This window comes from Penicillium canescens (assembly GCF_028828765.1).
Source record: "Penicillium canescens strain IBT 15451 chromosome Unknown utg000003l_segment0_segment0, whole genome shotgun sequence".
In the NCBI taxonomy this organism is placed as follows: domain Eukaryota; kingdom Fungi; phylum Ascomycota; class Eurotiomycetes; order Eurotiales; family Aspergillaceae; genus Penicillium; species Penicillium canescens.
In genome coordinates this window covers 4678547-4704554 of record NW_026703965.1, presented here as the reverse complement: position 1 = coordinate 4704554, position 26008 = coordinate 4678547, and the positions used below count along the sequence as shown (strand labels likewise).

Below are 26008 nucleotides of genomic sequence, written 5' to 3'. Positions count from 1 at the left end.
TGCCATCTCGCGCAGAGGAAGTCTCTGGCGACATCACAGAGCTTCGACTGCAACGATGACAGGTCAAATGGCTCTCTGGCGAGAGAGGTCAACTTTTGATGGCCGATCTTGGTGTCTTCAACTTTGATCGAGTTTTTGCACGGCTCGCCTTTTTTGGTCGTCCCGCAACAAGAGCCAGGACCGCCATTGGGGCTGACCTCTATCTCACAAACAAGAAACGGATTCCAAGGCAGCATGGTAGTTATTGAGGTGGTCGTCAAAGGCAGAAAATGCTTCGGATTGTGGTGGTGTTTGGCAGTCACTGCGGCGTTCCCTCGCCAGCTTTATATGCCATCGCGTGGCTCCTTACCTACATGGCTGCGTGGCTGGCATGGAACACTTCCTTGAAACAGTCGGTACGTCGAAGAATGCATTCACACGCAGTATGCGCCCTATACAGCCGATCAGTGGCCTGCATGAAGGGATATCATTCCAGACCACTGCTGCAATCAGCTGCACTTGTGACTATCCATCGCGGTGACCACGCATTAGCGAACAGACTGACTACTGCGGTGAGCAGCAAAGTCGACAAATGCTACGTTAGGTTGTGGGTTGCTTATGAATTTCGAAGTGCGTGATAGGTTGTGATTTGTTCTTATGGCGCTAGATGCAAGATGCGGGTACGTAGAGATAGATTCAGTTCCCATGCCATCGACACACTACCAGGAACAGTCTTGGCGTTCCCAGGAGCTAGGCTCCAGATGTCCTCCAACTCCGCCTTAACATTGTTGTCAAGGCTTCGTTGCTGCCGTGTGCTTGCTACGCACCTTTCAGCGGAGTGACAGACTACACTCCTAGCTGACCATGGAATTTGGCTGAGGTGAGTATATAAAGGCCTCCCATATCCTACTTTCACAATTCTCACCTCACCCCCATCTACATTTCGTTTGCTCAATCCGCTGTCCCATCATGGTCTGTTCAATTCGTTCTTACGGAGTTCACCGATGAGCTAATACATTACAGCCAAACATCAGAGAGCTGCCCAACGAGCTTTTGCTGTGGATTGTGTCGTATTTGGACGGTAGTGCATTATTTGCCCTCGCAAAATCATGCAAAAACTTTGATTTTAAACTGCAGCCCAGCATCTGGAAGTACAACATCAAATTTCAGAATAGCAATCTGTTGCACTTGGCCGTCAAATACGACAACGTTGGTCTTGCGGAGGCTTTGCTCCAGCACAACGCCAACATCAATGCATTTCACCGAGGCAAAACTCCTTTAATGAGGGCGCTCAAATACTCTTCCGCTGCTGTGCGGGACCTCTTGCTCCGTCGTGGAGACCTAGACATCAACATTCAAAATCAAGCGCGGGAGAGCGCCCTGTGGTATGCCGTCCGCTACGGAAACCTTTCCGCCGTCAAGAGCGTCTTAAATCAACCCAACGTCCAGGTGGAAATCAAGCACAAACACGGCCGAACGGCGCTCCACCTAGCAGTCTTCGCAGGCCGAATAGGGTTCGTGCATCTGCTACTTTCTAGAGGCGGCGACCCTGATCTACAGGATGATTCGGGCCACTCGCCATGGGACCGGGCACGTCGCTTCAATAGACCCGTGATGGAAATGATTTTTTCAAACGATCCGATGGCCAAGGTGTTTCTTGGTACCAAGTCATCACAAGAGGCTGAGCTACCTGTTCACCAATCAGTGGCCTATGGGTCAGTAGAGGCTGTCAAAAGACTTCTCAGGCAAAGAAATCTGGATTTGGACATCCAGAACCGAAAAGGCTCTCGGCGCTCCATCTCGCCGTTCAAAACAACGCTTGGAAATGGTCAATTTGCTCCTAAGTCACCCCCGTGCCAACTTGAACTGCAAAGACAAAGATGGCAATACGCCACTTTGGCTGTCTACTTACTCGTCATGCGACGAGATAACCGAAAGGCTGTTGGCCGAGAAAGACATCAACGTCAATTTTGTTGGAGGCCGCGGGAGATTCGAGACGCCGTCTACATCTCTCCACCACGCCGCGGCCAGGTTGGATACAGTGCTCCTACGACGGCTGCTTGCGGTGCCAGGGATCAGTCTGAATCTCTGTGTTGGAGGCCACTCTCCAATCTCCGTGGCCGCATATCACGGACGCGTGAACACGGTTGATTGTCTACTGAGTATGGAGGGCGTGGAGATTAATGGAATGGATTTAATAGATCCGCCTATTTGTCGAGCCGTTGCACATGGCCATCTCGATGTGGTAAGACTCTTAGTGCAGCAAGGCGCACGTCTGAACATCAATGAAAGCACGATCGCAACTCACGACACTGCTTCTGCATTGCCGCCGGTGGTGGTGACTTGGAGATGGTCGAGGCACTGCTACGCTATGATCGAATTGATGTGAACCTCAGGAATCAATGTTCTGAGGATCCATTGATGTTGGCGGTCAAGGGCGGGCATTCCTCGATTGTTGATGCACTCGTGGTCAATCCCAGACTGAACTACTTCAGTTTGACAAAATCCCTGGATCTAACAAGGAACGATTGCATCCAGAGGGCCATTCGAAGCAAAATGGAAGACGCCAACACTCCACAAAGATTGTTGAAGCGGTCTCCAGGGAGAAGGTTTGGTGGTCTGGACGAGCTGGCGACATCTACTTCGGGTAGCTGTCGTGATGCAATGCGGGACGGCCGAGTTAATCGACACTTTCTCCGCTAGCTACACTGCCCACATTGTCACTGGATCCGTAGTTTTTTGTTTATAATATATTGGGGTAATAAAAGCGATACTAGAACATGCGGGATTATTCGCAGAACATTCCACGAAGGCTATGCTATTCCAGATGTAAGCTACTTTCCATGCGGTAATTCTCTCTCAATTACAATGTTGTCATATTATTGCCAAGTTGGAAAAGTAAGACCTAGGACAATCATGAATATGCAACCCTCCACCCTTCTCTTGCGTTGTCCAAGAACCCTGGTACATGTAGATTGAGTCTGGACGGGTGGTTCCAATCATCAAGTACGCAACTCAGTCGACCCCAAGATGATTCCATTGCCTGCTCAAAAAAGCGCAGCCGAGACAGCTGCTTGTCGTGGCGCAGCTGAAGTCCGTCCCTCTCTTTAGTCAGGTGTCTGCTAGCCTCCTTCAAGATCTGATTTCTCTGCTCTAGGTTCTGACCATCGATGTGTTTGGACACGCACGATTCCCATAGGCGTCGATAGAGTCCGACAAGTCTAGCCGCGGGAAAGGCGGACTTGGGATCGTTGCGTTCGAGGTCTGCTAGCACCTTCAGAATAGGTTGAAAGGGCTCAGTCGCCAAGGCATGTCTTGTTTCTGCTTCCTGTTCCGATGTAGAGGGCTGTAATGGTTAGCAAGAGCATTCGAAGCTGAGTCGTTCCACTTACCATTGGTGCATCATCAGAAGCCTCCTGCGAACTCTCTTTTTCAGAAACGATTGGCAATGCACTGGGCCGCTGTTCTCCTTCTTTTTCCTGGTCTGGCGTGCTGTTAGGGGCATCCATCTTGATCCCAGGGGAAAGTCGAGTATCTGGGCAATACCACCTCCATCAATTCTTGGAGGGTTTTATAGACTAGCAGACATAGGTGGCTAGGTACTCAGTCTCATTTTTACCATGAGAGTCAATCAGCGTAGTCAGCTTTTCAATCTCAACACGTTGTTAGCAGTCCATCTAATGATGGCGCTCGAGGCCAGAAAATTTCCATGTTCCTTGGATGAAAATGTGAGCGCTCTTGATGAAATCGAAGAATGAACAGCTTCCATTGCCTCAATATTAAGACCTCAGATTCAACAGTGAGCCAACGTTTCTTCACCGACTCACTTTGACTCATTCTCAACATGACTCTAGCTTTTTTCTCTCGGTGGGCATCTAACATGACACCAAAAATTTCGCTGAAAATAGTTGCGGTAGAACGAAGGCATGGATTGCAACAGACCTCACTTAGGATACTGTGGCGTCGTGTCCTTGAACGTTTGCTCCATAATAGAGCACGTACGCGACAGGAGCCGAGAAACCTATAAATTCGCCCTCTCCCCCAGCAATTTGTTATACAACACTGCATGAATTCGTCCACGGCGCGGTGAGTTTGACAAATATATACTTAATGCTCAAGGACAGTCGACGTAGGGGGCGCAGAGAACTCGGCCATTTCCTGCCAACAGCTGCTTGCGCACGATATGTTAGAAGACGTTTTCAGTGAGAAAATGATAAACACGCTCGGCTTGACTGACCTGCAGATGCAGTGAAATCTAGGATAAATGGCCTTTGCACATGTTGCTCGGGCTTGGATAGAAAAAGCGTGCTTACGTATCAAATCTACCAAATGTCTGTCCAAAGACAACACAATGTTTCTGACAGCGCGCTTGATGCAGCGTCGTGTATGTCCGGTTGGTTCATTTTTGCTCGTTCGTTTTTGCTTGTTCATTTCCACCCGCTCAAATACGTCGACCGGCTCAACAACGCGGAGTAGGACCAGGTAGGACAGTATCGGCCGGAGATCCTTAAATTGCGGCTCTATAGTTGGCTCTGCTATAACTCGGGACAGATGGTCTTCTTTCTCTATTCGTAGCTGATATGGCCATTGTTAATCCGTAGAATCGAAATCACGGGACCTTTGCCTCACCTTCTCCTTGCACGCAGACTTGGACTAACAATCTGTCCATATGCGAAGGTATGGCTCACCTGCCGTGAAGCAAGACAAAACACCAGAATTCCTCGGGTCTTTTGGAGTTCCAGGACTGAAAAGACGCGAGATACCAACCGGACATGGAGGATCACCCATTGGACACCAGTAATTCGATCCACAAGGAGGCTGTTCTTTCACGGTGTTCGAATGCCGACAGACATCAACACATGACCTGCTGCACAGAGTCGACCAAGAGAAGGGCCGGGGTAGACGATATGGACCTTACATTGACTCATCGTCGATGCGAGTAGTCATATGGAACGGATAGACAGCATATAATCGCATCGGCATAGGGGAGCTCGAGCAGACTAGACATTTGCTCGCTTCGCATTCTACTAGAGGGACGGGAATACGAGGGGCGTCCTGATGTAGGATCCGAGTCAGCAAGGCTTGAACTAGTTGGAAGAGTTCTTATAACTTACCTGTTCATAAACTTCGCAGAACGTTCGCTTGAGACGAAACGATGAATTGGCTTCGTAGTCATATTCTATTACCGACAAGATCACTTACAATTCTCTTCAGCAATGCAGTCGCCATTCATGTCATGTTGTACTGTATGCACGTTCGTCGCTCTCTCTCTCTCTCTCTCTCTCTCTCCGGCGGTCGCTTCGAATAAGCCGCGCTGAGTGCACCGGGCGACTTCTGAAAGCCAAAGACGCGTAACGAATCCATCTGCGACGACAAAGCGTACAGTCGTAATAAGAAAAGACCTTGCGATGGGGACGGCGAGAGGTTCACACACTCCGCCGTTCAAGGTGTGAGGGCGGTGAGGTTGAGGCGGAAGACGCGATGGATCACCCGTCGTTGTGCCACCTTGTCTTATCTCCGATCCGGCGATAGGACTCCCAACATGGATGTTTCACAGTGGCGATGGCTGCTCCTATGTACAGTGGCATAAAAATCAGTAATGGTATTGGTGATTTAGAGCACAAAAATTCGCAACAACTGATATAGCGCCGCGGAAGGCGCGATAAATCACTCACATTATCAGGAAGAATAGACGTCTCAAGCTTCCATGCAGCGAAGCTCGCAATCAGATAACCGCACCTGTTATTAGCCCGTTCCTTCTTCACCTAGTGTATGCTGCGTGGTTTGATGCGACGGGCCATGAATAGTGTGTAGGCAGTGGCTTTGTGCAGAGCACTAACGGCGGTGCTGTATCCTCGGGGACTTATGGTGCGATGTCGATGGTTCACTGTCATTCATTAGCTTGTAGATCGGCGACATAATTCATGACTCACATTTTCCGGTGGTCAGCACCATAAGCGAAGAGACGGCAAACAGCGGTGGCCTTTGCGCTCGTGTATTGTGGTCAATTGTCCTCGGTTCTATTGAAATGGCATCGTCTTCAGAATCAGTGAGACAGGTCAGGCTAAGATTCACATATCTCGACGTGAATATTCGCGCTTTCTTTTGGGAATACACAGAGGTTGTGCAGTAGATCAGCCCAGTCGGCTGCTTTGGCGGAGGCATCTTCGCATAGACATCTTTAATCGGCTGGTGTGAATGGTAGTGCATCTGGTGGGAATCATACCTGTATCTCTCAAAGGCACTGTCTGGCTTGCTAATCCACGATGTATTCTATAAATTTCAGTACAGTGGGAATTTTAGTACTGGATCAATGGGGAAGAACTTATCAAATGACTCAGATACAAGCCTGCTAGGCTTTGCGTAATCAAGCGAATGAATTGTAGAGCAAATTGCAAGGGATCAAGGACGCATTTATAGGCTTCTCGGCTCCTTCTGTTGCGCAAGTGCTCTGCTTGATAGAACGCGTTGAAGGACAACTATCTTAATTAAGGCCTGTTGAATCCCATTTCTTCTTTTACCGCAATTATTCGCAGCGACATGCAGCGACAGTTTTTATGCCTTTAGCTCAGCGAGAGAGACGAGTAAGAATGGTGTTGAGAAAATGGGATGCTGAGGCGGTTAAGAAACGCTGGCTCACTGCTGTACACATTGGATCCGCAATGATAGGCTCATATTTCGTGTTCTGATCACCTCATCTGTGAGCGATTCAACATCGAACCACCGAAAAGCGCCTTCAATCTCATCCCTAGAAACCATGCACTTTCTTCCTAGCCTTTCTTTTAGTGCTGTGTTGGTCGTGTTGAAACGTGGGCCACTCACGGTCGCTTGCACCGACTCGCGAAACTCGTTGAAGTTTGGCCCTACATCGACACAATTTTTGAACATGTAAGAACTGAAATTTCTCCTTCGTCTTTTTATTGGGTTCCTCCTATTCTACCCTTGGAAAGCTTTATCAATTATTTTCTATGTACAACATTCACTGCGTCCAAGTATCTTGTTTACCAGCAATATAGTATGCAAGGGTCTCCAGTCCCTTACCGATATACGTATGTGTGGCAGTGGTGTCAGCACCGCCACAGCAAAACAAACGGAGGGGCAGTCGCATCATTAACTGCCCGCGCACTCAACGTCTCTGAACCATTCTCAACCCTACCAACATGATGGCAGTCCCCGACTCAAGGTTAGCTGAAGCATTTTTGAATGCAAAACGTGACTTCTTGTCCACCCTCAAGAGCCCTTCAATAATCGAACAAGTTTCCACTTCCACGTCAATTGAAGACATAAACGATTTTTTACACAAGCTGCAAACTGATCAAGGCAATCGTCAAGATCTCCGAAATTTGCGGAAGATCGCGTCTTACCTCGACCGACTTCAACAATTTAGTTCAGTTATCGAAGTCTTGATAAGTTCCAAGCCAGAAATTCTCGCTCTGATCTGGGGACCAATCAAGCTTCTCATGCAGATGACGAAAAATGTGTCATTATCATTCGATGCTATTCTAGACACTATGGTGAAGATTGGAGATAGTTTGCCTTATTTTGAAAAGTACACTCAGCTTTTCAAGGAAAACGAAAGGATGGCAGACGTTTTAGTCCTCTTTTACAAAGATATTCTTGACTCTTATCAGATAACACTGAATTTTTTCAGTGCGAAACGTGAGTTTCGCTGGCCTTTCACCTTTTCCATGGTTTGTTTGATGTCACGGCTAATATACATAGGCTGGATCTACATTTTCGAGTCCGTGTGGCCAAAACATAAAATCAAGATCGATATCGTGTCGACTAACATCGATCGCCATCGTCGTTTGCTGACTGAGGAGGTCAATCTTGAACATATCAAGGAGGCACATGAAGCCCGCATCACGATACTGAATGATTATCAGCGTAATATCGATTTTCAAGCGCGACAGGATTTTGAGGCGGTTGAGTCCTACATTTCGCCGAAATTCTATGATGATGAATTTGGTCTACTTCAAAGAAACATTTGCGAGAGGACTGGACGTTGGTTGCAAACAGACCAAGCTTTTCAAAAATGGTTCGATATCAGCGATTCTTCAACCAGGCTTGTCTGGATACAAGGGAAGCCTGGAGCAGGTAAATTTTATGATTCGACTTTTATTGCCTAGCATCGCGCAAATACTGACTGACATACTTTATCAAACTGGCAGGAAAGTCCCATGTTTCATCCATGGTCGTGGAAAAGTCTAGACAGTTTTCAGGAGTCACATTGTTTGCTTTTTTAAGCTACAGACAAAGAAACACATCGACAATCTCGATTGTTCACTCTTTGATATTTCAACTGCTGATAGACGAAGAAGGGGGTGATAAGTCTCTGAGACAAGATTTAAGGGTCAAGCTTTTTCACACTTTCCATTCAGCCAAACGGAATCTGAAAAGCAATACCAAGTTTGCTCGAGAAACACTGTCGAACATGCTTAGATGTGCCGGCCCAACTCGCATCGTCATCGACGGTCTAGATGAACTTCCCAAGGGAGAGCGAACGGAAACTCTACAGGAACTTCTAGAAGTACTGCAAGACTCAAATGATACCAAGATTTTAATCAGCAGCAGAGCAGAGAAGGATATTGCCACGGCTCTCAACAAAGCCAATCCCGATGTTATTCGTGTCGATGAAAAAAATCTTGGATGCATTCAAGCATACGTCTCCAACAGGTCTCGTATATGGCTTAGTGGATCGGATTTTGACGAACAGGCTTGCTCAGAGATCAGAGATTTGCTGATGCCACTTTCAGCCAAAGCTAAAGGTGTGTTGTCTTCCAGATCATTTTTATAAAATCTTTTAAGGCTCATAGTTCTAGGCATGTTTCTCTACGCGAGAATCGTTATGGATAACATTGAGATGTGCCACAGTCTCGATTTCATTCAAAGGGAATTAAGAGCACCCCCAGAGAGCTTGGAAGAAGCGTGAGATGCCCTCTGCCTCCCCCGTGTGGTCGCTTCAAGTCTGATATTCTTTGAGAATTTAGTTACGGTCGTATTCTCCAGCGTCTCAATACGTTGCAAACATCATGGAAAGATCTATGCAGGAGAGCAATAGGCTGGATAGGTTGCTCACCTGTACCTTTGAAGCTTCACGAGCTATCGTTTGCTCTAAGTATGACCCCTGATTGTGAAGGAAAGGTACCCCGAGTTGAACGGTCGTTGGATATTGTACAAATTTGTGGTCCCATTGTTGAAATATCGGGGGACTATGTGCATTTTGTGCATTTTACCGTCAAAGAGTGAGTCAAAATACGAAGCTCAAATTCTTGAGGGCTAACTGTAAAAGATATCTCTTTGACCCATGTTCTGGTAATTTCGTTGGAAAGCCGGAAGCAAATCTCGACATTGCTGGGACGTGCCTTGCTTACCTTTCTCTCGATATTTTTGATTTTGACATTGACCCTGAACAAATCAGGATCAATATAAGATCAGGGGCATATAGTCTGCATTGGTTCGCCTCCACTCAGTGGATTGAGATAGTTCGGGTATGCGCAAAACTTTTGGACCACCAACTTGCTTCCAGCAGTTTGATCGGCCAACTTGAAGTTTTTGCTGAACGTCGCCAAAACACAAAATCCGAAAAGCTATTAGCTGATGATAGTCTCCAATATGGTGAACTTGATATTGTGAAAAAGATTTCGCCCAAGTTACATGTTTTGTTGAGTCGCACTCTCAAATTCCAAGATCTTGATACAGGTGATTGGAGGCTTGATGAAGGTATTCAACCCCCCCACGATCGCATTTATCCATCATGAATCAACCATAAAAGAAGGCTTGATGCTTACAGACTCCAATTGTAGATGATTCGTGGACTGAACTAGACCCACTCACTTTATCGTCTACCTCGGTCGCGATATATAATCAGTTTGAGCTGCTTCTTTGCTCAGCAACCATTCACCCTATAGGCTGCACCTGCTGTCTGTTGAAAAAGCACTATGGGGCAAATCTCTTTCGATGCAGATATGCTATCTGTCAGCCCCAGCAGATCGCGTTCGATACACGCTCTTCCTGCGAAAAGCACTGCAAGAGCCATGGCCGCCCATACAAGTGTCCATACCAGTTTTGTGAATTCTCATCAATTGGCTTTCTCTCTCGATTCCAGTTGAATACCCACACCGAAAAGTGTCACATTGATGCAACTTCGAAACCAATACAGTCAATATTGAATCCTGACGAAGATGAGATCATACCGTTATTATCTGATTTGGTTTCATTGGGCAAATCTGTTCAAATCGAAGAATTATGCAAACAGCTACAGATGATGAATCGTGCTGCCCCAAGTTGGCTGCTCAAGGAAGCATCCTTTTCTTCGCCATTGCAAATAGTTCAGTGCTTATACGAGACATGCACACCAGTCAGCGTGAATCAGACCAACGTGAGGAAACTACAAATCATCGTTGTACAGGAGTCCATGAAAGGGCAAAACGTTGAGGTCCTAAGTTGGATTTCCCCTCGACTCAGTCGCGTTTTCTGGGATGACTTCTCTGTTGCATCTGTAAAGCAAATTACGGAGCTCGGCGTCAATTCCGATTCCGCCGAAATATTTGACTTGTGGAAAAGGTATTTCTCGCGCACCACATTAGGGGTATTGATTTTGTCCTCGAAGGATCATTAATCCGGAGCGTGAAAGATCCATTGAAGCAAGAACGACTAGCGGAGGTCTGGAGGAAGCAAGTCTCCTTAGGATATCTGAGAAAATCAGATCTAGGTCCTGCGTTGAAGGAAGTCGCTTCTACCACTTGTTCTGTTCCACTGGCAAAGGCTTTGATTGACTCTGGAGTAGACGTGGACTGGAGATCAAAATCCAAAAACGAAATGTCAAGAACTCCGTTACTCTGGGCCGCAACCAAACGAAGCAAGGAGGCGGCTGAGTTGATGAGGTTTCTCCTTGTTTCGGGTGCGGATGCGAATGCCCAGCTCAAGGTGTCTGGTCGTGGAGGGACAGGGAGAGACTCGAGTGGTGAAACGTTCAGAACTTCGGCTATGGAAAAGGGGGCTCAGAATATATCAAAATGGTTGGACATGTCGTGGGATGACCTGGTGAAAATGGCTGGAGAACAAAAAGCAGAAATCGTGGGGTAGCTCCATATTTCCTAATTTTGAGCCATAGCGGCACATTGAATTCTTTGCTAATTGGAAAATTGTTCTTTTCTTCGACTTGCTCGATAAGGGAGGTAATATCTTCCTTCTCAGGGCCTTACTTGCTCACGTCTCCCCCATCATGATTTGCGTCTGGTTGAATAGCTACCAGCAAGCCTTAGACAATGTCTCTTATTAACAGTATTATTTAACATGGAGTAGTAACGTATTTCACATGCGAGCCGCCCACCTAACCTAAAACGCGTCAATTAATTAGACCCTCTATTTACAACCACCCATCATGCCACCAATTCGTACTCAAAGCTCTCAAAATCGAGAAGAACAAGAGGGTAGGATCTTATTAGCTATTCAGGCTTTTAAGAATCAAGAAATTACCTCCCTACGCGAAATAGCACGCGTTTTTAATGTACCGCGTACAACTTTACGCGACCGTCTCTCCGGCCACACCCAACGAAGCATTACACGCGCAAACTCGCATAAAATGACTGAAATTGAAGAGGAATCTCTTCAAAAATGGATTCTCTCTATGGACCTTCGCGGAGCAGCTCCCCGGCCGTCTACTATACGAGAAATGGCAGATTTACTTCTTGCGGCGCGTGGAACTACCCCGGTTGTTACGGTTGGCGAGAATTGGGTTACAAACTATATAAAAAGGCATCCGAACCTTTCATCCCGTTTCTCAAGAAGCTATAATTACGATCGCGCGAAGTGTGAAGACCCGAGGATTATTAGAGATTGGTTTTCCCTCGTCCAAAAGACTATACTTCAATACGGCATCGACCCCGACGATATCTATAACTTCGACGAGACTGGTTTCGCAATGGGATTAATTGCGACCGCAAAGGTAGTTACGAGAAGGGAATACTACGGTCGGCGAGCACTTTTACAACCCGGAAATCGCGAGTGGGTTACCGCAATTGAGTGTATAAATTCCTCGGGCTGGGCGCTTCCTCCGTGCGTGATCTTTAAGGGCAAAGTCTTCGTCGAGTCTTGGTTCGACGGCCTTCCGGACGATTGGCGCTTCGAGGTTAGTCGAAAAGGGTGGACTTCCGATGAAATTAGCCTTCGGTGGCACGAAAAGCTCTTTATTCCGTCTACTTCTTCGCGTACGAAGGGGAAGTATAGACTTTTAATACTCGACGGCCACGGAAGTCATTTAACCCCGAAATTCGACGAAATTTGCGAGAAAAACGATATTGTCGCAATTTGTATGCCTCCGCATTCGTCTCACCTTTTACAGCCTCTCGATATCGGCTGTTTTGCGGCGTTAAAGCGGGCTTATAGTCGTCTTATCGAATCGAAAATGCGTGGTAGAATTAACCACATCGATAAATTAGACTTCCTCAAAGCCTACCCGTCCGCGCGAATCGAGGCATTTAAATCGGAGACTATTAAGAATAGCTTCGCCGCCGCTGGTTTAATGCCTTATAACCCCGATCGAGTAATCTCAAAGCTCGATATTTGCCTTCGAACCCCGACACCCCCTCGAGCCGAGGAAGCGAGTGGGAGCTAAAAACGCCGTCGAACTACGTCCAATTGCAAAATCAAGCTTCCTCAATTAAAGCTTTGCTAAAACAGCGCTCGAAAAGCCCACCGAGTCCGCTTAACTCCGCGATAAATCAGGTTTTAAAGGCCTGCCAAATTACGATGCAATCGGCAGCTTTACTCGAGAAAGAAGTAAGCGAATTACGCGTTCAAAACGAGACGAAGAAGCGAAAAAGGACTCGGTCTAAAAGGCAAATAGCTTCCGAAGAAGGCCTTTCGGTTTTAGAGGCCTCTACCTTAGGAGCGCAGCCAGTGCAAGCAGTTTTAGCACAAATGCCCCGTGAGGCAGAATCCGCTCCGACACGTGTACAGCCACGTACGAGAGCCTTACCGAAGTGCTGTATATGTGGAATTCAGGGTCATAAATTGACTACATGTCCTAATAGAACTCGTTTTTAGCTTATTGAATTTAATGGCGTTTTGGTTGAGATAATTACATTTGAAATTGATAGGTTAGGTTAGGTGGGCGGCTCGCTTGGGTGGGCGGCTCGCATGTGAAATACGTTAGTTTGGTTAGTTATGTAATGAATTTGATATATGGTCTGACTTCGGCTTCTATGGATTCTATTAATATTACGGCCATTTTCTCATCCTCACGCATAGAGTCAGCTCTATACAACTTAAGGTTACAGGTTATCATATAACGTTATCTAAGAACCAGCATGATATCAAACCTTTGGTACGATTACACTTTATCTTTTGATATTCATCATAGCTTCAATAGAATACATAGGTTCTGAATGCCAAAGAATCTTACTGAGCCTAAGCCAAAGCATGAATAAGTTCTACTCATCTCTAACTAGTAACATCCAAGAAAGAAAGTTCCCCCACCTTGCGATTGTCTTTGAATCTGCTCTTCCACATGTTCGCTGAGATCTGGTCACCATCGAGTGACTGATTTACCATGTTTAATTTGGCTTGTTGAACACTTTGTACGTACTGGACCGTCATCAAGCAGGGCTACGATTAGAATTTGAAGAAAGAAAAAAACGATCATTGTAATAGAGTTTGAACTTACTTCTCAATAGAATTAGAGACAATGTAGCGGTTTACTATCACATCTCGAGTTTGTCCGATGCGATGGGCTCGATTGAGTGACTGCTCCTCAAGCATTGGATTCCACTGAGGCTCCATGATATGAACTGAGCTGGCTGCTGTAAGATCAATCCTAGTTAAAGATTTTGAATCAGCGATTTAAGTTGCCAGAATAATGCAATCAGGCAAAGATGAACACAATACCCTTCGGCCACACTTCCAATACTGGCGATCATTACGGTACACGTTGGGTCTTTGTGAAATATCTCGAGAGCCATGGCCCGATCCTGGAGCGATTTCTGGCCGTCAATGCGCTGGAATCTGAAATTTTGTGTTCGTAGCTCCATTTCGAGCAAGTCGAGCATCTTCGTCCAGTATGTAAATATTAGACTGCAAGTTTAGATTGATCAATACTATTAGAATTCAAAGAATGAGTATCGATGCTTTACGTACCTTTTCACTGGCGATTTGTTTTGTGCAGAATGATTGAGGTGCTGTTCCTGGTGAACAGCCCTCAGCAGAGAATTGACCTTCGAGGAAGGCCGACTTTGTGGCCTCGCCATTCCAGCGCGTGACAGAGTATGACTCAGGGAATCAAATGTAGCGACGGGTGTTGTCTCACCTCTTTCTCTGAATATTGCACCATGTTCGCAAAGATGAGAATCGTCCATCGGAGAGAGCTGGCTGCGCCACAAATTCAATGCAGTGGGGGGTAGGAGACTTTCACCATGATTGCATATCAATCTCAAACAATTGATCAAAAATAATATGTTTCTCTGGGGCTCTTTGTTTGTGTTTGGATTTGCTGCCATATTTCTTGCAACCAGACGAGAAAACTGCCTTTTGAAAAAGTCATATAGCCTTCGCTCCTGAACATCGAGCTCGACGGTGTGCTTTTTGTCAATACGCAGAGAAAGCTTCAACTGGGACCCGATAAGTCTTTTGGTTCGTCGCAAACATACTGCGCCAATAAGTTTTCTCAAGCGACTCAAGTCCGGCAAGTGACGACGGCTGGATTGTATGGGGCCGTTCATCCAATACCTAAAGGCATGTTGGGCTGCCTGGCCAATAAATGGAGTCACTCCAAGGAATGTTAATAATGCTCCAAGGTCATCAAGTCGATTATGAATAGGAGTCCCTGTTAGGCACCATCGATATACAGCAGGAATCGCACAAGCTGCCTGAAAGGTTTTGGAAGAGCGGTTACGGATGTGATGTGCTAAATTTGGTGCAATCTATTAGTTGAAGGCGGTGATCAAATCTCAGCCCGACATACCTTCATCGAGAATTACTCGAGCCCAATTTCTTGACGCGCAGAAAAGAGCACTATTTTTGCGGTTGGTACTCCACTCATGTCGCAAAGTATCATAAGTAGTAATGACAATGTCATTGGCAGGTATATCAGATACCCGAGAATGTCGATTGCTACCATGATATAACGCCATGCGGACGCTTTCTGGCCAAAAGTGTCTGGCTCGCGTTAGCTTTGGTCTATGGAAGTCCAAGAAGAGACAATAATGATACTTTTCAATCTGGTGTTGCCATCCAGGAATCGCTGAAACTTTAATTAGTGATATTCATCAAGCATTCAATACTCAAAAATTACTGGACAGTGTTGTGACAACGAGTGTCGTACGAGAAGCACTCTTCGACAAAGTTGCAGCGTCAAGATACCAAGCAATGAGGGCCAATGCACTCAATGTTTTACCAAGGCCCATCTCCTAGAGCAATTATGAGAAGCATGATCAATTGAAGCTTTAATATAAACTTACGTCGGCCAATATCCCCCCAAGTGTAGGTTGCGGGCAATCTACCTGCGATCTTCCGGTGACAACGTGCCGATAACTATAATCATGAGGAGTAGGTTCACTTGGTTGCGAGTTTTTATATGCATACCTGACATTGCCTTCAACATCCCGCTGAATCTCCCATAACGATGGGAAATCGGTCCTTTCAATTTCGCCACGTTCTTTCTCAATCATCATAGCAAGCGCCATCTTTTGGTGACTATAACCCTGTTATCATCGTATTTGTCTTAGAAGAAATTACCACACTCACTCTTGAAGACATGTCCTTAAGCGCGTACTGCCGCCAATTTCTGTGAATCTCATAGGGCCATGCGCGCTATCGAAAATACGATATACTTCATCTGCGTAGCCATTTTCCAGAAGGGCATTGCCCTGTGTTGGACGGAAGTTTTTCTGGATGGTCAGAAATTCAAGGTTTGGCATTCCAACCCCTGGAAGCAATAGATACTGAGGATTCTCGTAGGGGACTGAAAGATCATATTGAACTGGATGTTGGAGAAAGAGGCCGTTCTCCGATAAAGACTTTGCAACCAGGTCGCTAGTCTGACGCAGTCCGTAGATATTAACGTGTATTGGAATGGTCTTTTTGTCTGGAGATTCTTTGTTCGCCTCTTTCTTCGGTTGCAAGAAAGCGTCTGATAAATGAATTGAATATTCAGAAGCAAGTCTGCTCAAATTTGGCGAATCAAGCAAGCCGACATAACTTTTGGAATCTGTAGTGTAGAGTTTCAAAAAGTCGCCGAAAACCTGCACACTAACAGGTAACAGACTTGAGCAATTATCTGGCACGCTACGACACGATGCAGTCATAGTAAGCTGAGGAAATTAGCTTCATCAAGCTAATCTGCCAAGTCGCTTACCGATCCGAACAGCACTTCATAGCGCTTAGCCATGAGAGCGTTCTCCAAAAATCCTCCTTGTGAGTATCCGTCGAAATGGCCGACCGCATCATACATGTTAATGCCCTCTATTCCCGAGTCACCCAAATCGAGATTGCATGATTCGTTGAAGATAACCGGTGGGTAATTTGCTGGGGCATGCTTATTTTTGAACCCTTTATAGTCGATCGTCTGAGGCATGGTTGTTGCGAGTACAGCGTCATCACGGGTTTTTTCTAGTTGGGGTGGCCACTCTGGGGCATCCGTTGGATTTAAGTCCATCGGGCTAGAACAAACACTCAGGAGAGATGGCATTGGAAGGTTGAGCTCTGGAGCTGTGGTTTCCATGCATATTCGCTTGCTTGATGATCCGGAATTTTCATAACCTAAGGGATGCGAATATTGGCTGTGAGCTCTTTTCGGTAGAAAGCTTCCATGGTGTTCTTCAAACAAGTCCATGATATCCCCGAGCCACCAGAATTGCTGAGAGCTGATGACCTACAGAGGTGAAAAAAAAGAAGAAAAAAATATGCAGGAGAGAAACTATTGAAGTGCACAGCCACACTACATCGTTTGCCCCTGTGGCAGCCTTGGGCTCTAAGGGGGCCAAAAGCGGGTGGCTATCGCAGCAATGATGGGCGGGGCTTTTACAATCCTGAATGGTTTCCCAGTTGTGATTGGTGGTTCTAACATCATGGATACTGCATGATACATAGTTTCAATACAGAGTATGTGGGTGAGGATGCCATACGGGGGGATATTTCCAGCCCCCAATAATGGAGGTTGGATGGGCTGTGTGGGTCGGTGGTTCTCGCTCATATTTGATGTTTGTAAGCCACATCAAAGAACGTTTGATTGCGCTCGACGGAAGCTTTCTGTAGTCAGACTTTGACCAGAATTTTGTTACTTTTCGGCGGGCTGTTGACAGTCAACTTGATCATAAAATAGTGATCAAATAGTCGGTCGGGGAAATCTGATCTGTTGAATTAGACTAGCAGGCTAGAATAATGCAGCATGAAGGAGCGATTTTGATCTACTGAACTGAAATGTATGGGTGAGAATCAAATAAGTGAATTTGTCTTAACCCAGGTAAAACCTGGGAAAAAAAGGATACATACAGTGTCGATTCCAGGAGATGCGGTACGCGCTAGTTCTACTATAGACCAATGGTCAGCCTGACATCATAGAATCAGTGTAATTCCTAGGACTAGCTGATGTAGCAACTATTTATCCGAGTGTGTGCTCAGCAAGCGGGGAAAATGACTGGACATAAGTTCTTGCACCCCCCGGCCGCACAACCCTCATGATTATATAATATACTGCCGGTCAAAAACCTCCATGAATTCATGTCGGAACGTGGTCGGTACAGTACGGACTAGTACGGGCATAGCCAATTGAGTACTTGAGAGTGTTCCTTTTATATACTATAGAAAGTGCAGAATAAATAGGGGATGAGCTTAGTAAGGTCGTTGAGAGCCTTACGATCATGGTTGAAATCAGGCATGTGGGGCGACCCTCTTTTATCGACACAAGAACGTCCTCCAGAGTGGAACAAATATCCGTCACCCCACACCGTCTTCACGGTGTGGGGTGACGGGAGCCACGAATAGAATGATAACATCTTCAATTCAAACTTGTGAACCCATTTATTGTCCAGATGGTACCTGAGGCTCCACGTAAACCAATTCTTTGGTGGTGAGACTGCGAACTTGACTCCCAAGCCGATAACATTTGATTTTTATGACATCCATGGATCCCATTGACATCATGAATGAAGACACGGATTTTCCTCCTGGGCATGGGAACTCTCAAAGCAAGTCTGGCATCGGCGGCAAGGAAAGTGCTCAACAAACAAATGAGGAACAGCCAGAGGAAGTACATTTGCCGGGCCTTACAACTTCTTCTAGCATTTCCTTAAAGTTGCCGATTCCAAGATTGCAGATTCCAAGATTGCACAAGCCTACTTCATCCCTGCAACGCCGTATTCCACGTGCATGTGCTCCATGCCGTGCGAGCAAATCAAAGTGCACCGGAGAAAAGCCCCGGTGCCAGCGTTGCACGATGCTGCAACACAATTGTCAGTACCCAGCGAGAAAATGGGATGAAACGCAGAGGTAAGACAAATCCATTTTGGTTCTCTAGCCTGGTTAACATCATACTTGAAACAGGAAGCTTGAACAGGTATCTGCTGAGGCATCTGATTATAAATCAGTCCTACAGCAATTATATCCGAAAGTCAATGTCGAAGACGCCGAGACTATAACTTATAAGTTATACGTAGTAGGGGTAGGTTGTATATCGTTTCGACGAGAGGTCGTCGTAAATGAACTACACACACACATACTGTATGACCAACCTTGTGTCGATGGTTGTGCCGGTTGAGGTTTGCTGTGGATGGTCCTGCAACTTGGTTTCATCTTCTGGAGGTTAGGATACTCAGCACTGTCTCTTGACTGGCCGATCAATTGGGGAAGGCGAAGTGGGATGGCCCATTTTAGTTATGAAGTAGTGGCCGAAACATTGTGCTGGAGAGCCATTTATGGACTAAAAGAAAAGCCACACCTCATATTAGTGGCTTCCGGTGATGAACGGTCCGGAAGATATATATTCAATCATAACGCATTTGCCACATTCGTTTGAGGGCTCAGAAATCCCAAAAGTAAATAGAGTAAAATCTAAGGAGGGAAAAAGAAAATCGAAAAAACAAGGTATCCATCTCAACCATGATCATGAGTTCAAAAGTTGACTCTCGTCAACAAGGACGGCCAAGCTTCAACGGGTTGACGGGTCAAGTACGTACCCGCGCCCGCGCACGACCGTGGCCTGACGCTTTCCACACGGACAGAACCACACACAGCTCAGACAATCAACACTCGAGCGAGGCCAGAAAATTTTCATCTTCCTTAGATGAAAATGTGAGCACTCTTGGTAAAATCAAAGAATGCACAGCTTCCATTGCCTCAGTATTAAGACCGTAGATTCAACAGTGAGCCAACGTTTCTTAACCGACTCACTTTGACGCATTCTCTACTTGACTCTAGCATGTTTTCTCGGTGAGCACTTAAAACCACACCAAAGAAATTTGCTGCAAACAGTTGCGGTATATGTTACAACAGGCCTCACTTAGGATAGACATCGTGTCCTTCAACGTTTGCCACCTAGCAGAGCACGTCGCGACAGGAGCCGAGAAGCCTATAAATACGTGCTCTCCCCCAGCAATTTGTTCTACAATACTATCACTTGCTGCGCAAAGTCGACCAGGTCTTCGGTTTGAGGCACCTGATAAATTCTTCCCTTTGACCCTATGGAATTTCCACTGTACTGACATCTGCAGATACAATGTGGACCGACAAAATAGAAAGTGCTTGTGAGGATGTGATTCCCATCAGCCCCATGCCAGCCGACCAAGAAGCAGATTTGGGTTAGCTGGTCAAAGTAACTATGCGAACATCTGTCCACCACAACAACCGACCTCTGTCCCGTCCCTGAATATCCCCGAGGCAAACAGCGGGTTAAATGGTATGTAAGTATCAGCACGATACTGTCTAGAATTCAAACTGCCTTCAACGATGATGCAAAACAACCAGATCCGTACAGTCCGCCCAATGCACGCGCAAAGCCACGGAGCCCTTTCCCACGTCTTCTTTCAGAACACGTGTCATGCATTGCCTCGCTGATCGACAAGCTAACGATGGACAGGAAACCGTTGACAGCGCACCAAAGTGAGTCCGAACCAGCACTCCGGAAGTGCTCTGCGCAGGGTCATGGCTTACACGCCATTTCTGGCCCTGTTACTTCAAACGGTGTAACGTGTCCTATGTGAAATACTGCAAACCAAGGCGCGGGCAACAACAGGGCGCATAAGCTCGATGAGGTGAGTGGAATATCGCGCCTCCTGCTGCGCCGGTTTTGATGCCAAGTCTGTGCCCCACACACGAACCCCACTGACATCTTCATGCTGTTGTAGGAGCAACCCATCGCCGACTGTGCAAATTCTTGTGGCGAGTAACCTATTCCCGCCGAGTCAGATAAAACCAAGCGAGCCGACGCGCTCCATCGCGTCTTTCGCCTTCAACCTCACCACCTTCACACCCTCAACAACGGTGTGTCTCTACACGAAGCAGTCTCCCTATACGACTGTACAATTTCTTGTCACAATTGGGCTCGTCACGCGCCTTTGCCGTCTTGTAAACTTGCCCGGTGTATCCAGCGCGGTTTCTCGAAGCGACAACCGGAGAGCGCGACGAACCTGGATACAACATGGCATATTGGTGACTGCATCGCAGAACAGAATTGGCAGTGATCTAGTTGGTAAGCTGGTATGATGGCGAGCCTAATTGACCATCTGTCTCAACCGTACACTCGGGGAATTCTTCATCAACAACGTAAAGTACAACACCTCGTCCAACTAGATCAACACTTGCTGACTCGGATCTCACCACACGAAGACACCCTCAGATTCTCACACTCGAATGCGAAGCGAGCAAATGTCTTGTCTGCTCGACCTCCCCTATACTAATACCATCGTATGCTCTGTTTCTTCCACATGACTACTGTCGACGAGTCGCTACAGCGGATTTCGAAAACAGTTTACCGCCAGACACACGCTTTCTTTCCCAGCGCCCCACTCAGAATGCGCTAATCTAACTTTGGCTAGCTGAGGTACCGTTTTTGAGGCGTAACACCGTATTGTTGGCTGCGGGGGAATCTGAGACCCAGCGATCCGGACTAGACGTCCTTGTGGGTCTCTGGGAAAGCAAACGTGTGTGTCTGGGGGGTAAACTGTTTTCGAAATCCTCTGTACCTCGACCTTCTTCTAGTCGATTTGGTTCATCAGATCACGCGTTGGTATGCTTACCTGATGCAAGACCCCACAGAGCGCATAGCAGTGTCTGTCTCTCGGCATTCGAACACCTACATGGGATAGCCTACTTGCGGCTTGGATCCCCGGCGTCCAGTGGGTGTTCTTGGATGGCGTCTAGCGTCTTTTGAGCCTAAAACCCCTAAGAAACCGGGAGAAGCCAACGCAGCCAATGCTTTGTCTAGCTAGACCCATATTTTCGTACTCGCGAGGTTGTTAGTCGAGACTGCTTGCATGGAGAAGGTGAGGCAAACATCCCGTCATTTTTAGCCAAATCAACTAACAATAGTCATGTCAGCTTCGAATCGATGGACAAGACGCGGATGGCCAAACGATTGAGAGGACCCATAACCCAAGAACTACGTCTGATAGAGTCATCTTGATTCCTCTTCCTCTCCGGGTTGCTGAGCTTTTGGACATGTACGGGCGAGCGGGAACCACTCGGACATACACGGAGCTGCATGCTATCAGGATTGTTTGCTTTTCCCTGTTAGACAGAAGCTTGGTGATTTCATTCCTAAGCCTGTGTTTTTCTATCCATGCCCGAGCACTACGTGCAAAGCCCATACACCTTGAATGTCAGAGCAGCTGGAGGTCAGTCAAGCCATCCAGTATCCTTTGTCCATTGAGAACCTGTCTAACATATCGCAATTGGAGGGGGAAGCAGGTCTTGCCAGCAAATCGACTTCTCTACCTCCCGAGCTCACTGTGCTCTGACCATCTATGATGTATTTCTCCGCGCCCAAGGCGATATCTGGCATATCACTGTTGAGCAATTCACCGTGAAGGTGGGTTTGATGTCTGTAACAGCACCACAAGAGCCCTCGGGTTGTAGGACCTCTGAATGTCCCGTACAGCCTATACGAATTTTCTACTCCTAGTAAGGCCTTGTGCCATATTTGCTCGGGGAGGAATTTCAGTGGATGCCTGCTAGGACCGCACGTGGATTAGAGCACCCCTGTACAAATCACCAGGTCCCGAGCAGTGATGGTGGAGAGTGCCTTTACCGGTTCTGATTCCAGATGGCTTGTTGGGCCCCGATCGGAATTCAGTCATGCCATATCAGCAGCGGAGCATGATTTATCGCATGTAGTGGGGAATAAGCCTAACAGAAGATAACGACCGTTTCTTCGTCGCTGTAGTGGACTTCTACGAGAGATTGGTTGGATTTACTGGCGGGATATTATTCACAAAGTTGCGACGGCTCCTACATGTAGAAGGAGCGGGTCAGATATTCCCGAGCCAAAGCTACCAATGACATGTTAACCTCGGGAGAACGAAACACTCACTCTCGTAGTCGCTCTATGATGTAGGCATTCTAGTGTAGAATAGGTTCGAGTGACTAGCAATAGTCATTTGAAGCAATTTTTTTCGCGACGCAAGAAACTGAGCCTATCGCATAATCATCTTGGATTGAATCCGTGATTCGGATTTACGAAATACATCACATGGCTCTACACTTCCTAGTTCTGATCTTGAGTGTACAGTATATTGCGTGATCAGAGTTGCACAATTATTTCGAGGCCATAGTCAAGGTGTGACCAACAGGGATCAAAATTGCTTTGCAGGATCCAAAAAAAAAAAAGGCAATTGAAGTTTCTATGATGTGGGGGACATGGCAAGAGACCGCGTTGCCTCTGTGAGACGGTGACCAGCACTCCCTTCACCGCCCGACCATTCACCACATCAACATCAAACACCAACATCAAACATCAACACATCAACACATCAACATCAAACATCAACATCAACACATCAACACATCAACACATCAACACATCAACACATCAACACATCAACACATCAACACATCAACACATCAACATCAAACATCAACACATCAACACATCAACATCAAACATCAAACATCAAACATCAACATCAAACATCAACATCAAACATCAACATCAACACATCAACACATCAACATCAAACATCAACATCAACACATCAACACATCAACACATCAACACATCAACACATCAACATCAAACATCAAACATCAAACATCAACATCAAACATCAACATCAAACATCAACATCAACACATCAACACATCAACATCAAACATCAACATCAAACATCAACATCAACATCAACACATCAACACATCAACATCAAACATCAACATCAAACATCAACATCAACACATCAGTACATCAAAACACCAACACATCAACACTCTCACCAATTCTCACCAACATGTTTGCCCTACGCCTGAATGAAGGGTGTCAATTTCACTACGCGAAAGGACTATCGGACCGCAAACCATCAGTGCAGAACATTTGGGAACCTCCCCTTTGATAAAAATGACACTTTCGTTGTTATATAATGTTGGCCATTGAATTTGGGACGATCTATCTAGGGCTCATTCTATCTGTCCAATGATGATCCTTCGGAAAAGAAACAGACTGTGAGGAGGTTGGGCAGGTCTTTGCTTCTTCGAATACTGTTGAATATCGAATACTGGTCTCTAACACCACGAAGAGGTGCCTGCACATTGCTAGAGGGCTTGTTAACGCAGCAATCCCCTGCAAAGCACGTTTGTTGACGCAGAGCTCGTCCTGCGAAGCACATTTTTACACTCGCGGGGCTCAGGGCAGCGAGGGAGCACATTTTTACACTCGCGGGGCTCAGGGCAACGAGGGAGCACACTCTTACACTCGCGGGGCTCAGGGCAACGAGGGAGCACACTCTTACACTCGCGGGGCTCAGGGCAGCGAGGGAGCACACTCTTACACTCGCGGGGCTCAGGACAGCGAGGGAGCACACTCTTACACTCGCGGGGCTCAGGGCAGCGAGGGAGCACACTCTTACACTCGCGGGGCTCAGGGCAGCGAGGGAGCACGTTCTTACGTCGCTGGCAGCGACAGCCGTGGTCACGGAACCTCTCAAGCCCGCAGGCAGATAGGGACACTTTGATGCGTCAAGTTTGAAGACCAAAGTGTGAGGACAGAAGTCCTGAGTTTTTGGGCTGGGAATCCCGCCCCTTTTATAATTTTTCGGCTACGTCTCTACCAAGGAACCAGTTGCGCACCTGCTAGCGACACTCACCATCAGGCTGCTCAAGAGTTGAAATCGTTCAACGAAGGGTTGCATATGGTTTCGTGATTTTCAACGTTTGGGACAGATTCACACCCCCATTATGCCCGTGGTTGCCCTGGGTTGCCGAGGGGCACAGTACCGCGGCTTGGTTCATGTAACATGCGTTGATGGGGAATGAATACCTTCAACGTACTGGTGCCCTCACAAAAGATACTCAATGCTGAGGCGTTGAGTTATTGTTCTCACTAACATGTATCCAAAGTGTCTTCTGCACTGTGTCCAACCATTCAACGGCTTGTTCTGCTGGGTCTCTTCAACAAGTCGACGTCCTTTGATTTTTGCCACCCAAAAACTCTAAGGAGAGTTCCTCATTTCATCCACGATGACTCAGCGCGTTCCTGGTATCATGGTTTTCACACGGCATCATTAGTAACATCCCTTCTCCCCCCTACAACCCTCTGCAATGTACGACCATTCGCAGCGACGAACTGAGCACAGAATGGGGAGTTTTGCTGCCCGATTGTCAAAGGCGCTGGCAGAAGAGTCCTCGATAGACTCTTGAGTCTTCTGACCGCCCCGAGGACGATGAACCTCACGATGAAGCACATGATCCCGTCAAGAAGAGACAAGCTGCGAGCGAGAAAGACTCTCTCAAGAGACGTCCCCAGGCGCATGCGAATGCGGCCAACCCGTAAGTGACATGCACAGTACGACTGGCATCATTTTTATGACTAACATAACGACCACAGGCCAATTCGGCGAGTGAGGTATGTTTGTTTGACGGGCTTCGCTAGAGCTACACTTTAACCCTCTCCTTCATTCTGGGTCCGGGCCTGTACGCGAAGAAGAGGAAGACTAATAAGACAATACAGGTTTCGAGAAGACGAAGACTGCGCACGGAGGAAAATCGAATACTTGGAAGGGGAAGTCGAAGCTCTCAAAAAGAAGGTGCAGGTTCTTATGAAAAAGTGGGATTTCGTGGAACCATTTTTGGAAGCGCAGTGCAAGGCAGAGGGGGTGTCCACCCCCAAAAGAATCCCAGTCGTCAATAGGTAGCGTGGCTGGAGATTAGTTGCATTTCACTCGATTGAACACGATGCATACGCGCTGCTTCGACTACATCAACCGCGAATTCCACGTTTCTCAAACATTGTAATGCTACTATCACACTGATGAGTCTCTGGAGATAAATAGCACCAGAAGAACCGGTCAAACACCACGCGTGAATTTAGACAGATGCTGGTACTGATCGCAGGTCCCAGCGACGACCCACGGGGCAGTAGATGAAGGAGGTTCTATTTATGGCCCGGAGAAGAAATTGGAAGGTCCAGACACGATCCACAAACCCAAACTTGACGGCCGTCAGTGTCCGATGGAAAAGGACTTTGTTGCGTAGAAGGTACGGTCGAAGTACGGTACAGGCAGGGGAGGTATTGGAATATCACGCAAATTCTGGCAACAGAATGGTTGGCTAAATCCCGATCCGTGGTTATGCTTTCCTAGTTCCTGTCACAGGAGAGTAATTCTCCTGTCAAGTGGCAAGCTGCTTGTCTACCTGGTCTGTAGAACGTTCTAGAAGCTATGTCTTCTGTCCTGCGTAAAGCTTCCCCGTAGAGATTGTACTCTCTTCGAATCCGACACAGCCCCCTCATCGGCCCAGTTCAATCGTCAGTCCCATATCCCTAGCGGATAGCTTGTAGAAACTATGCCAATCATGGACAGATCTCATGAGCTTATGTAAAAATATCTCC

General features: G+C 46.9%; 6 protein-coding genes across 6 annotated transcripts; 4 read left to right on the top strand and 2 right to left on the bottom strand.

The window, feature by feature from the left end:
- Window positions 1-7139: 7139 nt before the first annotated feature.
- N7446_005092 (NACHT domain protein) lies at window positions 7140-8911 on the top strand (the record flags this gene model as incomplete). Its single annotated transcript, XM_058513840.1, has 4 exons — window positions 7140-7638; window positions 7702-8076; window positions 8361-8747; window positions 8802-8911. 4 exons carry the CDS (start codon window positions 7140-7142, stop codon window positions 8909-8911), a joined length of 1371 nt encoding a protein of 456 aa, XP_058375169.1.
- A 1889-nt stretch (window positions 8912-10800) lies between these two features.
- N7446_005091 (uncharacterized protein) lies at window positions 10801-11067 on the top strand (the record flags this gene model as incomplete). Its single annotated transcript, XM_058513839.1, has 1 exon — window positions 10801-11067. One exon carries the CDS (start codon window positions 10801-10803, stop codon window positions 11065-11067), a length of 267 nt encoding a protein of 88 aa, XP_058375168.1.
- Window positions 11068-13644: 2577 nt separating this feature from the next.
- Window positions 13645-14228, bottom strand: N7446_005090 (C-terminal helicase domain-containing protein; the record flags this gene model as incomplete). The annotated part of the gene is made up of 3 exons (XM_058513838.1): window positions 13645-13798; window positions 13870-14055; window positions 14119-14228. The coding sequence occupies 3 exons, from the start codon at window positions 14226-14228 to the stop codon at window positions 13645-13647; spliced, it is 450 nt and encodes a 149-aa protein (XP_058375167.1).
- Window positions 14229-15260: 1032 nt separating this feature from the next.
- On the bottom strand, window positions 15261-16666 carry N7446_005089 (Helicase C-terminal; the record flags this gene model as incomplete). Its single annotated transcript, XM_058513837.1, has 5 exons — window positions 15261-15386; window positions 15438-15510; window positions 15562-15672; window positions 15724-16220; window positions 16334-16666. 5 exons carry the CDS (start codon window positions 16664-16666, stop codon window positions 15261-15263), a joined length of 1140 nt encoding a protein of 379 aa, XP_058375166.1.
- A 1452-nt stretch (window positions 16667-18118) lies between these two features.
- N7446_005088 (uncharacterized protein) lies at window positions 18119-18456 on the top strand (the record flags this gene model as incomplete). Its single annotated transcript, XM_058513836.1, has 2 exons — window positions 18119-18226; window positions 18259-18456. 2 exons carry the CDS (start codon window positions 18119-18121, stop codon window positions 18454-18456), a joined length of 306 nt encoding a protein of 101 aa, XP_058375165.1.
- Window positions 18457-24639: 6183 nt separating this feature from the next.
- Window positions 24640-25313, top strand: N7446_005087 (uncharacterized protein; the record flags this gene model as incomplete). The annotated part of the gene is made up of 4 exons (XM_058513835.1): window positions 24640-24666; window positions 24812-24948; window positions 25007-25024; window positions 25130-25313. The coding sequence occupies 4 exons, from the start codon at window positions 24640-24642 to the stop codon at window positions 25311-25313; spliced, it is 366 nt and encodes a 121-aa protein (XP_058375164.1).
- Window positions 25314-26008: the final 695 nt, after the last annotated feature.